The sequence below is a fragment of the Ptychodera flava genome, chromosome 6, assembly GCF_041260155.1.
Source record: "Ptychodera flava strain L36383 chromosome 6, AS_Pfla_20210202, whole genome shotgun sequence".
NCBI classification, from domain to species: domain Eukaryota; kingdom Metazoa; phylum Hemichordata; class Enteropneusta; family Ptychoderidae; genus Ptychodera; species Ptychodera flava.
The window spans coordinates 16,630,808-16,644,813 of NC_091933.1; the positions used below are offsets into that span (position 1 = coordinate 16,630,808).

General features: G+C 36.8%; 1 protein-coding gene across 22 annotated transcripts in view; it reads right to left on the reverse strand.

The window, feature by feature from the left end:
- The window catches only part of LOC139134984 (IQ motif and SEC7 domain-containing protein 1-like), a 76,692-nt gene that overhangs the window by 37,102 nt on the left and 25,584 nt on the right, over positions 1–14,006 (reverse strand). For 2 of the 22 annotated variants that reach the window (XM_070702131.1, XM_070702127.1), the window contains exon 1: positions 6,294–6,442. The exons of 15 other annotated variants lie outside the window; for them this stretch is intronic. Coding sequence is in view for 1 of the 7 variants with exons in the window: in XM_070702118.1 (XP_070558219.1) it covers positions 12,052–12,056 (5 nt within the window). In the remaining 6 variants the exon portion in view is untranslated. 5 more of the 22 variants (XM_070702118.1, XM_070702122.1, XM_070702126.1 and 2 more) reach the window with 5 other exon arrangements.

The following is a 14,006-nucleotide window of genomic DNA, read 5'->3' on the forward strand; positions in this document are numbered from 1 at the left end:
CTGTTCAATACACATCAAATATCCCAAGTGTTTGGAAAGAAAAAATTAGTCTGGTCTGAAGTTGTCATAGCCAATTGACTTTGCCATCTACCATGATCACAAGGCCACTTTAATCTTAAAGTATTCAATAAACAAATATTTTCCAAGTCAAAGAAATTTATATCTTGTACAGATAATTGTACAAGGTTTTTAAATATTTTAGTTCTCCTTGGGAAAATAAACTACAATACAAGGGTACTGAATTCAGAAGCTGTTTCAAGAACTGCATAATTATACAAACTGTTTTGAAAAACATAAAATATGAAACATTAGAGTAGTTTCTAGAACTGCATTCCAGAGCCAAGACTGGAAGATTAATCCTTCCAGGCCTGATCTTTTAGCGTATCTGTGTCTAGAGATAAATTCAGGAGATACGACTTCCATTTCTTGTCAATCTTTTACGAGGGCTCACTTTGACTGCTTCACATGTAAATATTTATCCGACTCTATCTAAGTCGGAAAGAAATGTTACATCAATTTTGATTAGACAGTGGATTTAGTGCCAGTGCGATGCGTAGGGGCTAGCTCAATGGAGTAGGTCACAGCTTTGCGTCAAACAATGTGACCCTTTAGAGCACAAGTTACAGTGTTTATATTCAAGGAATGAGCAATGTGTATGTTTTCAATGCATGCAAAATTCTTCTGGAGCAGGGCACACGCAGATCTCAACACTCAAGGCTTTCACTGGAGCATTTACATGTACAGTCAGTACAAATCAAACTTCACAACACGAGTACAATATACGGATAGGATGAAACGCTCTCATAATACAGAGAGCCAAAATTATCACAGTTACCAGTGCAATAATAGACAACATGTAGTGCTCATCCTGGCATTTCTTTGCTTCTGCATCGACATGACAGATATTTTATACCGGTACACAGTCAAGTTTAATTGACTTGAAACTGAATGCACAAGGCAGAGATTTGACAATGCATTTGTGTATCACTGTGCAATAAGATTTCACAGGCAGCCATGATTCATTGGTATCGATGCAGCTGTATGTTGTGAATGTGATACTATGAACCCCAGTGCATATAAAATATTTTTTTCAACGAGAAACATCTTCTAAACAATTTCCACTGTTCTATTCACACAATCACCATTGGCTCTAAACTTTACCTCTCTCTGGTTGCAGTCCTGGTTACCAAGCATTTTTTGAATACCACACGATAACTAAAGATGACTAAAGAATGTATTTAATCACATTTTCTTGATCATACCCAGTTAGGTTCACTGGCTTCAACTCACACGGTGAGCCTGAACACAAAGAGTATGGCACAAACCATTGATTCATTGACATCTCAGAGGAATGAAAGAAGAGACCACAAACACACATACCTTACGACCGACATGACATCATCATATCCGGAGAAGTACCTAAGAGTTTAGAACAGTATGAATCTGCTTTGAACACCAAACATGATATACACGACATACATACAAGAACAAGTTTAATATTCTAGCCATATTATTACCCAGAGTATCTCCTTCCTCAAAGAAGTGATACAGTATATGACATGTTGGGCTTTGGTGCCGGTAGAGTCCCAGCTTCTGGTAAATGTAATTTGGATCTATATACGGCAGACATTAATCTTGTTAGACACGTACATATGGTATGGTGTCATGTCTGTTTGACACTGGCAGTCAAACTACATCCTTCGAAACTGAAAAAAGTCGTAAGTCACCAGGGCCAACAATTGCAAAAACATCAAACTGCAGTGCATATGTGTCAGTGTATTAAACACAGACATTGTTAGTACAAATTGTATCAATATGTGAAAGGAGTTTGTAGTGTATGAGACCGTTTTTTATCCATTATATGTGCATATTCTGTGTTTGTCGACCTATTTTCCCCCACAATTCCTGCAGTATAACTAGCCCAGTTTGTTTGTTGACATATACATGTATATCAGTGTAACTTTTGAATTATTCCAAAGAATATGTGTCTGGTCTCTAAATTATCAGTCATATCACTGATTGTATAAATTAATACTCTGACATTCTCCATCCCTGACACAGGTAGATGTTTTAATCCACCAAATCCCACAGAAATTTCTCATGAAAATCACCTCTCCTCCTCCAGAGACACACAACCAAGTCACAAATTTGTTCCATGGACACAGTAGGACTTCACTGTCCCTGAAACAGAGACAATGCACCCTAACCTACTTTAATATACACAAGTTTTTCAGAGTCAGCAGGACTGCAGAACTGTTTACATTTCTCAGAAGCAAACTTGGCAGTCTGGCATTGCCAGGACCTGTTGACACAACTGAAGGAGGTCCAGGCTCCCAGTGTCAGTACCTTCATGGAGTCTCTCCAAGGTCATCGCCGGGTCACGGCTGTGACAATCTCAACACAGTGAAAGGCATACACTCTGATATGAGCAATATGTTGTGATATCATATTTTATCCCAATGATCTAAACAAGTCAACCCCCAGCTGACTGATACATGAATACACCTACTGGTCAGAAACTCTATGGGGTAAAGACAAACATGATGGAGCTTGCCCATTTCATTCCTCTCTGATATTTGCTCAGAGATGCTGTTTCTAGTTTATCAAGAATCTAGAAATGCAAAAGCTCTCTGCAATACATCACAGTCAAATGAAAGTTTGCAATATCATCGTCTAGGAAAGTCTTTCTCTTGTAGGTCAGTCAGATAAGAAACTTCACATTTTCCTTTCTGGTCATATTGTCTACATAGCTGATTTTTTCGTTCATACCAATGAGAATTTATAAGGTAAATATGACAAAAAAAACACTCACACAGCCCAATGAGCTGTTGTGTAGGCCTTCTTGATGCTTGGGAAATACCAATCAACACTAAATAGATAAATTTATGAATTTTTGCAAATTGTCATCACTCTTCTGTGTACTTCTTCCAAGAGATGGAAGGTCTAGGTAGTGACTGTTGATCCCTCACATCAACTCCTTGCAAGTAATGACAACTTGGGATTTCTGGGTTTTCTGTCAAATCAACCACAGTCACAACTGCTCAGCAAGACTTCTTTAGTTAGTGATGTGGAAGTATGGTCAAAAGAATGTGACAAGTTAAATCGTAGTCAGTGATACCAAATTGTGGATGAATGACATACCGGTATGCATTCAGATAGTGGAAAAATCTAACATTAGACAGTCGGCATACACTAAATTGGAAATTACACTTATGAAGTGAAACTGAGAAAGACAACAAAACCAGATAATGTATGGCCTACCAGTATTCACTGGTACATGTATGTATCGGTACTTGTCAGTTGCCTTTCCATACAGTCAGGGTTTAACAGTATACCATACAGATACTACATTACAATTACATGTAGTTTACCTTTGATGTCAACAAGCATGGCAGTACCTGGGTACGTGACTCCATTCACATCAGTTATAATCTGCGTAATCCAAAAATCATCTGACATTGACTGTCAAATCACCACACCCAACACCACATAGGATGTGGTGCCACATACACCAAAGGCGGACAAAGAGTTCAGGTTACTCTGTTCACTGGTCACGTCATTCCTGTCTCAAATAGCTCACAGTTTATAGCCTTTTTTTGGCTGTGATACACAGCTGCTGCTTCAAAACTTTTACATTTTTATCCTGGCATCTCGTATGTATCTATTTATATATGTTTGTTTGACAAATATGACATAATGTCCGTGATGTGATATCATCCAAAATGCTTCCCTTTCACTTTGTTGGTTCTCTTCATGGTAATTCTTCGTCAAGGTTATTAATTATTCATAACATATGACACATTTCGTATGTATCATTACTATAGTACATTTCAAATACAGAAAAATTTGAGCTTACTCAATACGACAAAAATTTATGGAATCAGTTCTGGCCACTAACTTAAGAATGTACATTAACATCAAGTCTTAATGGTAAAAAATTGGCTTTAATATTGAAATATTGGTTTAACTACTTGATGACATGATGTTTGAAGTGATTTTATTCTATTACGTGAAGCGTGTTTCATCTCACATGTTTTGCTAGACACATATATCAGTATGCCTTGTGAATGTGATTTCTGAAAGGTAACAGATTTCATATCAAATGGAACTACAATATCGTGTGATGCCTGTTTAACATTTGACCAGACTGCATATAGCCATAATTTAAGTAGGCAGGATGTGACATATAATCGCAATTCTATACTTCTACATTAACATATCCATGGGTCAAAGGTACATGTATATTTTGTAGGTTATTTAAATATTTCAAATTCAAGTTAAACTAAAGAGCAACAACAATGCAATGAAGTTCATCTATGAGCAAAATTTGTAACAGGCTATGATCGAAAGAGTAAATATCTTCTGGAAATTTATGGGGAAAAACTGGATATTGGCTATGTCAATGAGTACCAAGTTACAAGACTTCTGAGAGGTAAAGATATAGTGCGGCCCATTATCCCGGCATTCTGCATTAACATCATAAAGTGGACAAAACGTGTGTTCAACTGACCTCACAACATGACCATTGATGTCAAGTCTGTTTTCCAAAGACCATTTGGTGGGAATACTTAGTTGAAAACATTGAACTCTGTGGCCAGAGTAACTTCCTCCCTAACATTTAAACTCCTCCATAAAACGTGATAAATTTCCACGGGGCTGTCATTCCGATAGCGGAAGGATGGCACAACCAAAAGGAAAACCGTGTCAAGTCAGTGCCCTTCCAGAGGAATGCAATTAGTCAAGAATCCACATGTAAACTTGAGACCAGTTTTCATCAACACACCAATGTATCATTACAATCAGAAAGATACAAGTAAACTACCCTGGCAGTATCATTTAGTATGGTGTCCCAGCGCCATTCTTTCTTACGTGTTAAACCATATAAAAGTTTTTCTCTCAATTTAACATACATTTTACATTTTCAACGGGATGGCAGAAAATTGTCTCTTGCAAGTTGCCTTCTTAAAAGCGATAACGTAAGGTATGTGTAATGTTAGCTTATTTATCTTCTCCATTGTTGAACCCATGCAAAAGTTTTTCTCTCAATTTAACATACATTTTCCACAAGATATCAGAAATTTAGCAGTACCTTACACACCAGGCAACTGGAGAAGATAAAATAGGCTAACATTACACATAACTTACATTATCATTTTAGAAGGTAACTTGCAAGAGATAATTTTCTGCCATGTTTACACACATTACATTTTTATAGCAAGTATCATATTTGATTGTAGTCATCATGAATTGCCTTGCCATGCTAGTTGACTTTTTGATCAGCAATCGTTACAGACTCAGAGGCAATAATTTTTCATTTGCTTGTTGACAAATGAGTTTCTGCCATCTAGTTCTACTGAATGAAATAACAGGAGAAGCTCATCAAGTTTCCGTACACAGTACATACCATAAGGTCCTGTCACAATAGTTCAATATACCACACATACAATGCTGTACTGTGCACAACGATATTGAAAAACCATATTTATAGTATCTGTCTGGCTAAATGATCATGAAGAGAAAACCAATTCCACACTCACCCTCCTCGAACAGCAATGATACACGTACCTCAAAAGACTAAACACGTCCACTGTGCGACCTGTAGTGACCCTGAAAAAACATGTTTGTTTGACAAAGTAGGAGAACATATTCTTAGAAATTATGTAACATCCTTGAATGTGTTGTAAGCACTGATGGATGTGAGTATACCATGCCTTTGAAGTTCTATGCATGTATGCAATTTGAAAAACGTTATCAATCAAACCCGGCTTTTATAGGGAAATATTAAAACAGCAACACTACTGACCTGCATACAACGAACTCAGCCAAAGAATCTAAAGTTGTTCTCGCCCTTTATGGGAGACAAGCACGATCCAGCCACAATGATTGTCTTGTCTGTCCTGTAGCTATGAACTGTTAACCTTGTTCTGCAGGTTTTCTAGGACGTCCTGAATGAAACAAAGCCTGAACCAATGCCATCTATGGAAATGAAGCTCCCACTCACTTTTCATTATAATTTACGCAAACTCTGATTTCAATGTTGCGTGCACATCTGGTATCCCCTTTGTACACCAAAACACAGGAAAGTGAATTTACATGATAGCGTAAATGCCTCCTTACAGTCCTTGTACAGATATCGGTATGAGTTTAACAGGTCTTCGACGATAACAGAAATACCAGAAGGTGACAGTAGGTCTTCGACGATAACAGAAATACCAGAAGGTGACAGTAGGTAGAACTTGAAAACCAGATTTCAGAAAAAAATTTCAAACTTGATTAATGCAAATATCACTTACCAAGACAGATTAAGACATCTCGATTAACAGCAAACTGTTGAACTGCCCTCGACTGAGAAATGAAGTTCAACGTTCCTGAGAGATGCAGCTTTATTTACTCCACTGACAGTGTCTGAATAGTGTCCACGGAAGCGAAAGTCTTTCGTCGTTTGATAAAAAAGAGGAAAGGCTAGTGTGCCTGGCACACATAAACACATCCTGGGACATACCATGCCTAGATAGGGAACTCCCCCTATCAGTTTGCACCTTGGAAAGTAATTGTTTTTGTTATTCCATCTTTCCAGTCTAGCACTGATTGTTCACAGCGGGATCACAGAAAAAAACACCACAATGTGTATGGAGACAAAGTGACATCATCGCACTACTGAGGTACATACCCTGAACACACTATAAACACTTGCCCAGACCCTATACGTCAGTTATAGCCTCTGTGCCTCAGGGGAGTGGGGTCGGAGGCACGGAGGCCGTAAGCGACGTATAGGGTCTAAGCAATATAAACACAGAAGATGTATGCAGTGTGGAATATCTATTGGAGACTGATTTAGAGTCACAGTCAAGTGAAAAACCGAACCATTTCACAACAAATCTTGTAAATTTACGTGTACACCTTACAGCACTCTAGTTTTACTAAAAAGTGAGTTTAAAAAAATTGACTAAGAATTGCAATGCAAATACACTTTGTGGTCTACATATCTTATCAAAAATATTGTGTCACTTTATTTAATATTTTTAACATTAGTATCGTGTACGGTGAAGCAATTTCAAGCACCTCTGTTCCGGTATATATAATACGGTCCTAGCAAGCATAAAGCATGTCTAGTACTGGTAAGACTAAATTGTAATAAAATGGATTGTTAATATAAGTATTCAATTTAAGTCATATACTGGTAAGTTATAGGTAGTGGACAATGCTATTGTAAGTGAACCGGAAAACGTCTTAGCTTAAATATTGCCAAGAATATACATCCAATGTTATAAAATGCCTATTGTTTATCTACAACACTGGCTGATTTACTCCTTTTACAAAAATTATCGATAATGAAATACCTGTATTTCACTTAAACTGTTAGCACTTTTTATTGTTACATTGAAATAAATGAATGTGGGATTACTATTAAAAAAACAATTGCATTCATCGAAAGTGGAATATACAATATTTCCTGATCAGTTACTGACGCCTTGCACAATAATATCATATTTCCATACGTTCGTCATACATTAACGTCATGATTTATACAGGAAGTAAAATTTGTGTTTAACTTTGACCAAGATTCAATTAACAAAGGGCTGCCCTAACGCTTTTCTTGCCAGACAGTAATAGCTGTATCACTTCCCCATCAGCCAAATCAGTAAAAAGCGGTATTGAGCCAAAACATGGCGTATTTTCACCCACTTGGCTTGGTATGTTATAGCATCTTTTGTCCAAAAAAAATCAAGTTTACAGTATTATGTTTTCAACAGCCTTCAAATGTACAGCATTATGTTAAAATACATCATATGAAATACATTGTGTTTCATTAATTTTAACCATCTTGACCTGATGGTGAAATATGGACTTGGCAGGAAAAGGGTTAATAGAATACTGAGTTGAAATCTCTGGAAACAAATTGTGTTTTTTACCAGCATATGCAGAAGTGACAATGAAGGATAATGAATCAAGTAAGGTCTTCGTTGTTGCTGTCAGCATTCTTTTTTATAATATTCATTTCAGAGGTACGATTTTTACAGGTTTGTGTACAGAGTAAGTACCAGCAGATTACGGTACAACCTACAGAAAGGTTAAAGGTGAAACATAGATACACACACACCCATCTTCACTGTACTGCCCCGATAAAAGTATGTCATGAATATATGGTACACACACCCATTTTCACTGTAATGCCCGATAAAAGTATGTTGTAAAATATATGACATGAGTATGTGACATGAGCACAAAAAAGACAGCACGATAGGGGGATAAAAGGTAAATTGTGGAATCTAGTTTCTACTTCCCTGATTCACTGCAACAGAAAAGGACAGTGGTTTGTTACCATCAGGCTGAAAGTGCATTTTGAAGCATTTGTCTCTTCAATAGCTACCAACTATTCATATACATGAGAGGGCCACTTCACAACCAGGACACAGGGTCTATTACATATCTTGTAACTTCCTCCTGTTTGCCAGTGTGAAAATATAGGGTACATCAGCCACTTTTACATCAATTGCTTTGATACACAAAAGAGAAGTAAAATGTGAATGTAACTTATCCCTGTTGTAGATCTCTCCATCCCAGTGTTAGTGCCTTATCTGAGGCGGTGCAAGAGCACACACAGACAGGCACTAAGATAGGACATTCAAATTCAAAAACTGGTACAAAATGTCTTTGGTCTACCACTTCTGGGGGGTTCATTTTGAAGCTCACTGACTCCCCGTGACTTTGGGAACAACGTTTAAAGCAGTTTATTTTTTTGAAAATCGAAATTTTTTTATTTTAATTTTTTTCTCGTAGAGTTAACACAGGGATGTCAGCCATTTTGAATTCAAGTGTTGATAAATGATAAGTAATTTTTCATCTGGTTCATAAGTATGCACCAGGATCCCTAATTTTTATTGTTGCTTTTGAAAATAATGGTTCAAAGTGTGCTTACGGAAAATTTGAGCTACATTTTCATTTTTTTTCCGTTTCAAGGCACAAATTTTCTAAGGTAGAATGTGCTCTGGGACAGATAATCTGACACTCAAATTTCTACAATATTTGCTTGTCTACTGATTCTGTAGACTCATTTTGAAGTCTGTGGAGATGAAGACATTTTCTGAGTACCGTTTTTTCGGAATTAAAATTTTCCCCCTGAGTTAACATAGGGACTAGCAGCCATTTTGAATTATAAATATTGGTAATTTTCATCTTCTTTGCTTCTCCAATCTAACATCAGTACCATAACCACTGATTTTTATTCTCAATTATGAAAGAAAATAGTTAATCATTTCTTTGAACAGGAAATAAGGGCAATTAAAGTTTAAAACTTTCAGTTTCATTGCATGAGTTATCCTTAACCTGTTACATTGTAACCCCTCAGCTACTAAAACTAGGTGTCCTATTAAACAGTGAAAAGTCTGCAATGAAAGCCCCTCTTATTATTTCACATTCTGTAATAGTGTGCGGAATACAGTATAAGAGATAATTGCTTGTGACTTGCCAACAAAGGTGTGTGCTGTTTAATTGCTGTATCCTTGAGGGTCAATTCTGGGTCCCATGACTGAATTACGCTGTCAATTTCAGGAGAGAGATCCAATTCATTTCAAATGATTGGATATTTTGGCATATGCAATTGTGTCTGCCGAAACAAAAGAAGTGTTTAATTGAGTTTTGAGCAATGAGTCATGTGATACATAATATTCACAGCCAGATAGGACACTTCCTATGGAACCACATCTCACATAAAATCTGTAAAGATATCCCGTTGAGATCAATTCTTGGCATTCAGTTTGTGTTTTATTCTTTTACACGTATTTATAGTTGAATGTATTAAAATGTGAAACTGACATTGACTGGACAGATGTACAAAATATTTGAAGGGATATTTTGATATCAAAGTTGCAAGATCCAACTCTTTTCTTCAAATGAGTTTCATCAAATTTTATCTCAGAACATTGTCACAAATTGATATGCCATGAACAATTGATGACAAATTTTCTAAATGCTTTTTTGGAAAAGATCAATCAACACAACTGTACTTCCCTGGCTATTCTGAAGACTGCAGTTGATGTCTTTACAGCAGGTCTGAAATTGTAAACAGCCCCCCCCTCTCTCTCTCTCTCTCTCTCTCTCTCTCTCTCTCTCTCTCTCTCTCTCTCTCTCTCTCTCTCTCCTCTCTATATATATATATATATTACACACACATTCTCTCATCTATCTATAAATATATATACATATATTACACACACAGTGCGCACACACACACACACACACGCACACACACGAGACTCATACACACATACATCCATTACATATAGGCAGAAAGTCTCCAAGCTCAGCCAAAGCCACTGTACGTACACACTTCTAGCTATTGATTGCATGTGATGTATTATCACCATGCTGATGACGACGACAGCCAGACAGTGAACGGCTTTGAAAGCACTTTTGTGATTACAGTAGTAGATGAGTCCTGAATAATTGGTCACAATGGGGTGCTCTAATATTCCAATTTTATGGTGAATATTTGACTGGAGATTTTTATTTTCCCACTTATCATGTCTATCAAGAACTCTTTATAATGTGATAATGGATCCCTTGGTGTTTGCTTTTCCCCTTTTTCCAACTCCTATGATACAGGTCTGAAAATTAAATTAAGTGTAAATGATGGAAATTGGATTCCAATGAATGTTTCAGGACAATTTGACAATGTGCCGGGCAGTGAGAAGTCAAAGACAATGATACCAAAACACTGAGAGAACATTTCTGTGACATTTCAAAACCAGTTTAGCCACGTGTATCGGTCTTGATTCCATCATGGGAAAGTAGCAAATTTTTCCAGATGAACTTGATTACTGCCAAATGCACTTTTTATACGAGATGATGTCATCATACTCTGGAAAAGCTAACGGTTATTCAATTTCCCACCAGAGAAAATGCTGACATTAGGCCAGCACATCAGGATCTCAAGCTATTATTGAAACTCTAACAAAACAACTGACTCAAAAAACTGTTGGACACATGAAATTTTCTGATCACTTCCAAACAGTAAACCATAAATACAACTTGACAGAAAATTTACATTATGTAACTTTGATCCTACAAGTAATAACTTGGACTTGCATGATTTGATCCACACATTGAAAATTTGACTGAATAACCATTTGTAGCATACATTAAAATTTTACGCTGATTTTTTTTCTAATTTACTGGGAAAATATCCATACGACAACACATACCTGTATGCTAATGAATACAGATATTAGGATAATGCTTGGAGCCAGTTGTGTCATGTCAGTGAAACTTAAAATAGAATACTTGCAATATTTTCACATACAATATTGGATTCACACTGACACATTCAATCATTATGATAACTGCCAGAAAGTCTGGATTTCTGCAGTTAGAGATGTTCTTTTGCAGTATTTCCATGAAATCTGATGCCAATTCTTTTAAGGCTTACTGAAATATGTGGGAATCAGAAACCACAGGGGGCAAAAGTACAGAGAAAAGCAATGTACCACTTGCACCCTGACATTTCATAAAGCATAAATTTTCCCACAGCAGACTTCACAATATGGACTACATAAACATACATGTACTATACACCATAGCCATTGAAACAGTATTGCAAAGTCTTGTTTGAATCAATAGTACGTGTACAATTCGCCAGTAACACATCTAAGCAATGCGCAATACAGCAACACAGTCAATAATTTCAAAAATATGCTAGCCATATTTTTGGAGGTAATTTGCATGCACAGATGTACAGGCAAAGCCGGCATAAAAATATACAGTATATCATGCTATCAAAAGAACATACACACAGAAAATGTGTATTTTTTCACGTCAGAATACAACCAATTTACAAACCTGTGAATTCTGGTGCGATAATGCCTAACAACACATCAGTTCTGGGGGATAATTATCTGCTGGATGACGGTCAGAGTTTATAGAAGTTACGTGAGATCACGGAAGGAATACGGTTAGACATCAAGTGAAACAGATACCCATACCATGCTGTCGTTACAAATATTCAAATATGTTACTGTCTGAAATTATGAAGCATCATCAAATATATCATACCTCATTGGCTGTCACTTTTTTCACAGCCCACCTGATGACACATGATGGTGATTGGAAATTTGGCACCGCAGTGAAAAGACCACTAAAGATGGAGTTGCTCCGATCACATGACCAACTATGCTAAAACCTGACTGGGAGTAATTTACATTTTCACTGTGACGTATCGGTGCAAGTACCAACAACAGTTACCGCTCGGACCCAAAAATAGCTCAGACCAACAGGATAGAAAACGAAAAGTCTAACACTACCACAAAAGCCTGACTTTCAGCTTTATTGTACATGTTGCTTTATTCATCACCCACATCAAATTATATAGCAGCCATCACTGCGTTTTGGGAAATTTCACCAGACCCTCGTTATAGGGGCTCTGAATTCAGGAACATGTGGTACTCAACTGTGGCTTGATCTAGATAACAGTCTGCCGACTGCACATCTGCACTGTCCTACCATCGACAGCTGGTAACATGCACAGGAAATGTGCAAAATGATGAATTTACAGACTTAACAAGACAAAGAAATGCTCATTTGCCTGACCTCATGTTCAGCCAAGCATGGCATGCAGATATTACTATTGTAATTTTAATCAACGACATAATTGGTGAATACTAAATTAGAGCTTCACAACTGCTTTTGTCTAGCACATTAAATAATATTTTTATAACCTAGGTGAGCAAATTATGTTTTTAATATAATAGTGTTTTTCTCAATTTTCTCCTGAATTACCATTGCACCTGAACAGTCTACCAAATGCTCTCTCTCTCTCTCTCTCTCTCTCTCTCTCTCTCTCTCTCTCTCTCCTATTAAAAATTTAACAATTCTCACTTTCCTCCTTGTCCATCAAATATGACTTATACTCAAGGCATTTCATTTTCTCTTCAACAAGTCTAAAAGCGAAAAATACCCGCATAAGACCAACTACAGACTTATTAAAGTCTAAGGATGTGTAGCTGCCATTGTAAAGTTTTACAGTCTATGAAAATTGATCATGTGTTACCGGTATGAATGGTGAGACTTCATCCTGTGAACGGTCAAAACAAATTCACAAAAATTACCATGCACAACAACAAAATAACTTAAATCCTGCACTGAATGTGCTTAAGATACTATGGTAATCAGTTTATTGAATAATTTTGTGGTCATGGTTGGCACAAATTTCACATATTACTTTCACATTAATGATTACATTATTGTACAGCCAATCACATTCCACCTCACTCCTACAAAGGCTCGTTACAATTGGCTGATGACATGTCTATAATTGTACACGCTGAGATATATTTATCCTGGGGAAGTGCGTAAAAGGATTTCCAGTTCCTGCCCGTTAAAATTGTGTCTGGTTTTGCCAGATTTCATTATTTCACTTTTTATTCCTTTTCTTTCTTTTATTGGGTAAGACCATAGACCCTTTTTTATGGATGGTCCATGGTAAGACCTATACCATGTTTAATTATTACTGGCAATTTTTTGTGAAACAAACAAGTATGAGGTGAAGTACTGGTATATACTAGATTGGTATCTGTGTACAATGGTAGATTTATCGTGATGTTGCAACAACTGCAGCCAGCATACTGTTGAACTCACAGGAAAGTACATGACATCATTATTGCTGTACCGATACTATATTTTTCATATCCGGTTTTGGGTGTCACTTTACCATGGACACTAAATTTTACTTGAAGAAATTTCTGCAGCAATAAGAACAGAAACATATCTTCATAGTCACAAAAGGCTTGTAAGGACACAAAAAGCAACTGTACAGATAAGTTCTGCATTTTCACAGAATGGAAAAAAACATCATGGAGTCCTTCACCTTCTGCATAAAAATCCCTTTACCACTGCAGACTGGCCTGAGGTAATCCCCCGGAATGTACATGTAAGTAAAAGGAGAGTGTCAAACATCCATGAAAATTATTTCCCCTAAAAAAGACCACACAAGAAATGAAATGGAAACGTCC